The sequence below is a fragment of the Acartia tonsa genome, chromosome 13 (genome assembly GCF_053477335.1).
Source record: "Acartia tonsa isolate MP-2025a chromosome 13, ASM5347733v1, whole genome shotgun sequence".
Classification (NCBI taxonomy): Eukaryota; Metazoa; Arthropoda; class Copepoda; order Calanoida; family Acartiidae; genus Acartia; species Acartia tonsa.
This window is the reverse complement of record NC_137272.1, coordinates 211,919-219,615: the sequence shown is the minus strand read 5'-3', so window position 1 is coordinate 219,615 and position 7,697 is coordinate 211,919. Positions and strand designations below refer to the sequence as shown.

The 7,697-nt window shown below is 31.9% G+C and overlaps 2 protein-coding genes across 2 annotated transcripts; both read left to right on the top strand.

Moving 5' to 3' along the window:
* The first annotated feature begins 382 nt into the window (after positions 1–382).
* LOC145304372 (uncharacterized) lies at positions 383–2,728 on the top strand. Its single transcript, XM_080146239.1, has 4 exons — positions 383–471; positions 1,378–1,478; positions 1,891–1,982; positions 2,612–2,728. The coding sequence occupies exons 1-4, from the start codon at positions 401–403 to the stop codon at positions 2,726–2,728; spliced, it is 381 nt and encodes a 126-aa protein (XP_080002365.1). The 5' UTR covers positions 383–400.
* A 1,190-nt stretch (positions 2,729–3,918) lies between these two features.
* Positions 3,919–6,778, top strand: LOC145304325 (heat shock protein beta-1-like). The gene is made up of 5 exons (XM_080146192.1): positions 3,919–4,255; positions 4,752–4,871; positions 5,190–5,362; positions 5,874–6,033; positions 6,551–6,778. The coding sequence occupies exons 2-5, from the start codon at positions 4,760–4,762 to the stop codon at positions 6,712–6,714; spliced, it is 609 nt and encodes a 202-aa protein (XP_080002318.1). The 5' UTR covers positions 3,919–4,255; positions 4,752–4,759; the 3' UTR covers positions 6,715–6,778.
* Positions 6,779–7,697: the final 919 nt, after the last annotated feature.

Sequence of the window (7,697 nt, the reverse complement as noted above, 5' to 3'; positions counted from 1 at the left end):
GTTAGTTTATTTCAAAAACAGAATATTTGCTTTAATATTCTAACGGTTGGTCCATCTATTATTTTTTTTTATCAGGGAGGGGTTGGGAAGTGGGGAGCATAGGGGGGGGGGGGGGGGAATAGGCTCCTCAAAATTTTATAATAACGTTTCCTTATCTGTTACCGTTGCCTTAACAACTTTGTGCACTCATTAAATATTGATTGGTTAGTTCATTAAGTTAATTGTCCAAACGTTTCAACCACTAATTGTAATCTATAGAAGGGATAATTTTGTTTATCATCATTGATGATGTACATCAGTTTATCGGCCATTGTCTTATCCTTTTAGATCCCTGAGATTTATTGATATAGGTTGAAAAAAGTAAATTCTGCTTCCAGAATATTCCACATTTGATGTTGAGATGGTGAATTCAACATCACAAATAGATCCAGATGGATATCCTGTTCTTACAGTGACTCTCATGCTGAGAAGGTAAGTCTCACCAGCTTATACCAACAATGAAATTAATTCGGGGGAAAAATCACGAAACCTATACGTGATTTTCAGCTGTCCTTGGAGGGGCAACACTTTAGAAGAATCGACCTTTTTTTGTCCCCCAAATATTATTTTAGATTTATTTCGCTTGTTGGCAATACTTTATTCCTGAAGTCTTACAGTTATCTTTTAGTGCCGAAACTACTCAATAATTCCAAATGTCCGCCTTATAGTACACGATTTACTTTTTCTGTTGGTCTGGCGTTCAAAATAAATATTTATACATTATATCCTTATGATAAAGTAACAGGATGTCTGTTTGTTTGTGTGTCTGTTTGTACCGAAAGATCTCACTAACCGCTGAACCGATCGGGTTTTCCTTTACAGGGTAGCTTCTCATAGGTCCCGGGAAGGTTTATAACTATTTTGGGGGAGGGTACCAACCCCCTCCTAAGAGAAATAAAAAAAAAACTAATTTTTAAAAAATATTCTCGCTTTTGCGTAGAGACTTGAGACAAATTATTTCTTCAATTAAATATTTGAAATAAAAAAAACCATTTGAAGTGCCACTAGAGGCCTCTAGGGTCCTAGCCGCTATTTTATGCATAAAGGTTTCGTGATTTTCTTAAAAGTATTGAAGATACTCTATAATTTACTTTGTCTCTCTATCAGTCCGTCCTTAACGCCCTGGGGGAAACATTATTTTCAGGGAGGGAGGGGATATATGGCTGTTTATTATGCTAGTCCCCAAAGATAATAATAACATATTTTTATTTGTTGGTTCAACTACATTGGGGACTGTTAGTAAATTTTTATTAGTTTGTTCATTAAGATGAGTGTCCAAACGTTTCAATCATTTAATTGGCCATTGTATAATCACTTAAAATTCATTTTTTTCCCCAGAAACTTCACCCCATTGGTACTGAATACATTTCTGCCCACTTTCCTGCTTACATTCATCAACCAGTTGACAAACTATTTCAGTGATTATGGAACTCTAGAAGGTAGGTTTCATTTATACAGGGTGGCCACAAGATATATCCTTATCATAAAGTAACTGTCTGTGTGTGTGTACTAAAGGATCTCGCTCACCACAGAACCGATATGGTTCTCCTCTACAGGGTAGCTTCTCGTAGGTCCTGGGAAGGTTTATAACTATTTTAAGGGAGGGTACCACCACCCGCCCAAGAGAAATAATCGTCCCTTCCTGCAGACAATCAACTCTATGATTATAGTATTACACATAAAAGAATCAGGAATCTTAAGGGATAAACTAATGGATGATAAATTTATATTCAAATAAAAGTAATAAAAAACATTGCTCATGTTCATACAAATTTGTTTCGTCAAATTGATAATTTGCAAACAAAGTAAAAAATAAACTAATTTTAAAATTATATTTTGTAAATGTTGAAGGAATAATAGCTGTGAATGCAACAATTATGATGACAATTGGTTCAATATTTATATCAACATTCAACTCACTGCCTGCTTCTACATACATCAAGGTTGTATATTCATAAAAATGACGCGCACCAATTTTCCCGTTCCCCAACAAGGACAAAAATAAACACACGAGGCTCCGAATATTTAGTTTATTAGCATAAACTTTATCAGGGTCTAAAATGATATTAAAATATTTTACAAAAGGTTTGCAAACAAGAAGAATAATTTTATCCATAGATTGAGTACAGCATATTATTAGTAGCGAAGCTACCCTTTTGGTTCCTAGATTTTCAAGGTTTTGTTATGTTCTTCACAGACACCTATTCAAAATTAGACGACTGAAATATTCAGTGAGTAAAAAGTTCACATTCTACATATTTTCACCAAGTTTCATTAAGATTCCCTTATTGGTTGGGGTGCTGGATCGATTCCAAGATGTTTAAAACTTTCATGTTTTATTTTTTATAACACTGCTTTATAGTTATTTTTTTCTGGGGATCTATCCATGATTTTTGAGCTTTGCTACTTATGGATGTTGTCAATCTTGTTTATTTAAAAAGAGCAGAATTTGACAACTTGTAATTTATAAACTTTTGATTATAAAAAAGCTTCGCTTTTAAAAATAAAGAAAAAAAGCCAAACTTTTTTTGGTGTCATAATTTTGTTTCAATTTAATCTTGATGAATTGTAGATGATTGATATATGGATGATTGTGAACCTTATCTATCCAGTAATCATAATATCCTGTCACACGCTAATGTGCCAACTCACGAGACAAAACAAAAAAGGTTTGCTATCAAGTTTTTAGATGCAAGGCTTCTTTTTTAAAATTGGTTTCATTGTCTATGTCTAATTTGCAATTGTCTTTTACATACTTAAAGAGGAAAGGGCGTTAATTAAAGGGGGAGGGGGGTAGGGGTAGGTAAAGATATTATGACGTACATCCCAAATGATAGTAAACAAAATTACTCCATTTATAAACTGAAATTATTGGTTAAAAAGATTGGAAACTGCTAGTCTAAACCAAATAATCAAGATTTTATTTAAGTACCCAAAGTTTTTATTCAAACCAATGAGAAAATGTAATATATTTACAAAACTTTAGGTACTTATATAACATACATTCAAATATATTTGAACCCCCAATTTTATTTTAGGAAAGGAAGCTAGAGTATTACAACATATGAAACTGTTTATAAAATTTTATCTCCCTATCTCCTTTACTATTTTTGTTGTGGTTTATTGGATTCTTGGCCTTTCTTTCTATTATTCTAATTAATACGCAGTCTGTATTAATAAAGCTTTGATCAATATGTGATAAATTTGTTTTCATAGTAGCAAAACTTCAATATAAAATTTGCTTGTCTGTCTGTCCGTATCAATTTTTGGGAAATGGAAAAGGGACTTCTGAAAAAATTCTACTCTATAACTCTGTTCATCCATCCGTCAATCCTTTACCATAGTATTTCTATTTGTATAAATAGAAATTGATCTAGCTTCTATCCTAACAGATAGCTCTTATTGGTAATTAAAGCATTTTAGAATTGTTCTATCGATTTTAACTTTATATGGTGATTCCTGTAGTATTTATGTACGATTTAGAAAGCGTAGCAACTCCATAATAGTTTTCAGAAAGTCCGTATTTCCACCCCTCCCCTTATTTATAATTTAGGTTTTAATTAGGGGGGGGGGGGGGGGCTTTTTTCTAGGGACGATTTCTCTATAGAGTGTGGTGGTACCCTAACTCAAAATAGTTATAAACCTTCCCAGGACCTATGAGAGGTTACCCTGTAAAGGAGATCTATACCGGTTCAGCGGTATACGAAATCCTTCGGTACATCCTGTTACTTTATCATAAGGGTATCTACAGTGGTAATATAATTGATCATTATAAAATAATTTAAAAGCCCACCAAGTTTTTACGACAATAAATAAATGTAAATAAATTTTTATAAAAAATAGATTTTGTGCATTTATAATATGTTTTTTTTAAATATCAGATTTTAATTTTGTTTAAAATACTTAATAATTGTTTAATAATTTTTTAACGGAAATGTTTATACAGTGCTTTTTTGTTGGGTGTTTGAAGTGTTCAAACATTCAAACAAAAAAATCGTTAATATAAATAAACGTTCACAAATTATCATGTGTCAATTTTAAACATTTTGTACAGATAAAAAAAGAAACATTTATCTTATCATTTTGTTCAGCACAAATTTTTTTTTTGTTGTGTAAACACCAGTTCTTTCGGAGAATTAGACAATATAAATATTTGGGCATCAATTGTTTCTTTACTAATTCAAGTTTAGTCCTACACATCAATCTTTCTTAGCAGGTAACTAGAATTATTACTTTTTATACATTTTTAGTATGATTTTTATGTTTAGTTTTCATAGTTGTAGGTAGCAAATTTTTTTTATGTATTATTTGTAAGATGATAATTTGAACGTGTGTCATATGATATGTTTCTTAAATATTTTATTGATTAGTTACTTCATAAGTAATATTTTGTGCTTCTTACTTTTTTGCTTTGCTACTTAAAATTATTATTTTATCCCTTTAACATTTGTTTATTATATTCATATGATTGTTAATTTTTTCTGCAGCCGCACGTCCGCTACTTTTGTAAGTTTGGGGGTTGGGGGGGATCCACTTTCAAAATTGCAATTGTATAAACTGGAAATCTAAACTTTACCCTAATATTATAATTTTTTCCAACAGATTTTCAAACACATTTAACTGGTTTAAAGTAGAGGCTTAGTCGCGGACGACGCACGGCTGCCGATCCCTTGTTGTACGTTTGTATATTAATTTCTGATTTTATTTATTAGTTGAGAAAATGGCCACTGACAAGCTTCCAGTCACCCTCCGAGACTATTTCTTTCATGATCCCCATTTCTTTACCTGGGAGAACTATGAGAAAGTCAAGGATCATGTCACCAAAATGTCAGGTTTGTTTTATCAGCTTTATAGTCTGGAGATGTCTTTGTAGCAAGGCCTTTAAAAATGTCCAAACCTAGTTACTTTTTCTTCAATTTAAATTTATCAACAATTTCCTTGTTATATTATGACCCTTTGTATTTCAATATCTAAAAGTATGTAAAATTTAACTATTGGTTTTAATCTTTTTAATTTTTAAAAGCAGCGAAAAAACTGTCTGTAAAACGATGCGATTAATAATTATTTGTTTTTCCTGTAAATACTGCATGCGGAAAAACTTAGCTTCTACCCAACTTCATATTATTTATAACCTGCACACACGTATATAGGTGATGTTCTGAAGAGCTTTGATGACCATGTGCGCAGCATGACCGGGTACTCGCCTATGCACATGATTGAGGCTGAGGACGGTGCCGATAAGGACGCAAAGAAGGCTGAGGAAACTACCCAGATGATTCCTTTCCCAAGAAACTGGATGCTGCCGTCAATGCCTGGACTGAAGGTGAGCTTTTTGATTTTCTGTAAATCTAAATAAGAGGTATCTTCAAGGGTGTCTTGGCTCAGTTTTGTCTTAAAACATTTTTACTTTTATTTGTAATGCCTGGGTATTGCCACTAAGACATTTTTTTATAATGTTTCTTTATTTTCTATTATCTTCCATTTTTATAGTTTTCTTTTGTTGTTAAATAAATTTGTTAGGTGGTCTATTTTTGTTTTTTTTTGTGCGTTGCTACATATTTGTGTCCTTGTTTACTTTAATCATATTTGTTATGCTTTTAACGCCTAGTATTTTTATAGTTAACCTTTTCGACTACAATTTTTAAGTCTTAAAGATTACCATTTCCTTAAACTTTATCTTTTAATTAATTAAATTGCATTATTTAAAAACTTCTACATTTTTACTCTGCTTAATCAGTTCTGACTCTTTAAAAATATGAATGTTAGTTTTTTTCTGGTTACAGAGATTCGCTTTTATGGATGTTGTCATCCTTGTTAATGATTTATATTTTTAGGAGGCCAGCAAGGCTCTTGGCTTGTACACCGAGGGCATGGACAACGAGCTGGTGAGGTTCCAGGAGAGTGCGGATGGTTTTGTTCTCACCCTGGACACTCACCTATACAGACCTAGTGAACTACATCTTACTGTCAAGGATGGTGTCTTTAAAATTTCAGGTACTTTTATTAAATATTAATTTTCAAATATTAACTTCTTTAGGTTTCATGATTATTATTCTATTTGGACTTTACTTTAAAAGTGCATAGTCTAGCAAAACTCTTCCATTTCTGTTAAAGTGAAGGTAGTTTTCTGCTCGTTTATTGGTTAGGTTATATTGTTAAACCCAACAATTTTATAAGCCCTGCAAGGTCTTTGAGCTAACACCTATTAGCCTTCTAATTTTTATTGTATTTAAAAATAAGGTGTTTTAGTGTTCTATAGTTGAGGGAAAGGACATTCCGGTAGGGAGGGGACTTTGGGCCGTTTATTACACTAGTCCCCAAAGTCTTATTCGTTGACTATACAATTTTTAGGACTTTTATCAAACTTTTATTGGTTTCTTTATTTGGTTTCGATCATTAATTGTAATCTAGAAGGGGTTATTTTGTGTATCCTTATCAATGGAGTTTATTGATTTACCGGCCATTACCTTATCCCTTAAGATCCCTGACTTACTGCTTAATTTTGTTACAGGTAAACACGAGGAGAGGGATACAGACAGCAAGAAAGTGATTATTCGTCAGTTCCAGCGCATGTACACTCTACCTGAAGGTGTTACCAAGGAGGATGTAGTATCCAACCTGTCTGCTGATGGTGTACTAGTTGTCACTGCCAAGAAGGGAGCTGCTAAACAATAATTTTATTATTTACTGTTTTAGCCTTTTTATTCATTTTAAATACTAAATATATTTATTGACCAATTTTTTTTTGATTTGTTTGATTATATGCAACTCTGTAATTATTCTTTTAGCATGGTATAGTAAATATTATTTTTCGTAACCTTTTCCTAGCTTATTACGAAATTAATTTGATAAAATTAGGATTTTCAGCTATCCTATTATATAAAGTAACTAGAGTCTTGTTATTGGCTAGTTTTCTAATAATTCTATTTTCCTCACCCTGCATTACTATTTAAACGGAAGTAAATATTTAATAATTTAAATGATCTTAAAAAGATCTTTTAAATTATATTTTTTTCTTTACATTACCATCACCAAAGGGTTTATTATATGATTACAATTTTAGTTCAATATTTGAACACACAAAGTGTCGCCACAATCGAATTCTTTTTAAACAGAGTTCTTAAATTTATTATATCATAAATTTAAATTTTCTTTTTTATGATTAGAAATTAAATACTTCATTATAATGTAAATAGCAACATGAAATGAAAAAAATGAATTTGTTTTTAATAAAGTAAAATAATGGGTCTTATCGTTCTGGGCAATGAGAGTTTATTATGGATTATTGGAGCACTATGAGTTTTCAACGAATAGTCCTTGGAAAACTTGAGCTCGTTTATAGACATTTATTTCCTATATAGATCTGACATGGATCTTGAAGCAATTGAGCAGGCCGTATTGTACAGGTTAAAAATTGGAAGATTTCATTAAATAAAAGTTATCGCAAATATACTTAGTAAATAAGCGTTTTTTGTCTGTCCCGAAGAATCTCGCTAACCGCTGGACCGATATTGTTCTCCTGTCCAGTGAATCTTCTTATAGGTCCTGGGAAGGTTATAAACTATTTTTGGGGAGGGTAACTTCACCCCCATCCCCCTAAAAAAATATTTTTTACTCTTTTGAAACTCAAATTTAAAATAGGATGAGGTTGACTTTTC

Bases quoted from the DNA above. Each gene is read 5' to 3' on its own strand.
- LOC145304372 (XM_080146239.1), top strand. From the start codon at position 401: ATGGTGAATTCAACATCACAAATAGATCCAGATGGATATCCTGTTCTT. The intron at 1,479-1,890 runs GTAGGTTTCATT...TAAATGTTGAAG, and splicing joins TGATTATGGAACTCTAGAAG to GAATAATAGCTGTGAATGCA. The intron at 1,983-2,611 runs GTTGTATATTCA...GATGAATTGTAG, and splicing joins CTGCTTCTACATACATCAAG to ATGATTGATATATGGATGAT.
- LOC145304325 (XM_080146192.1), top strand. From the start codon at position 4,760: ATGGCCACTGACAAGCTTCCAGTCACCCTCCGAGACTATTTCTTTCAT. The intron at 5,363-5,873 runs GTGAGCTTTTTG...TTATATTTTTAG, and splicing joins CGTCAATGCCTGGACTGAAG to GAGGCCAGCAAGGCTCTTGG. The intron at 6,034-6,550 runs GTACTTTTATTA...ATTTTGTTACAG, and splicing joins TGGTGTCTTTAAAATTTCAG to GTAAACACGAGGAGAGGGAT.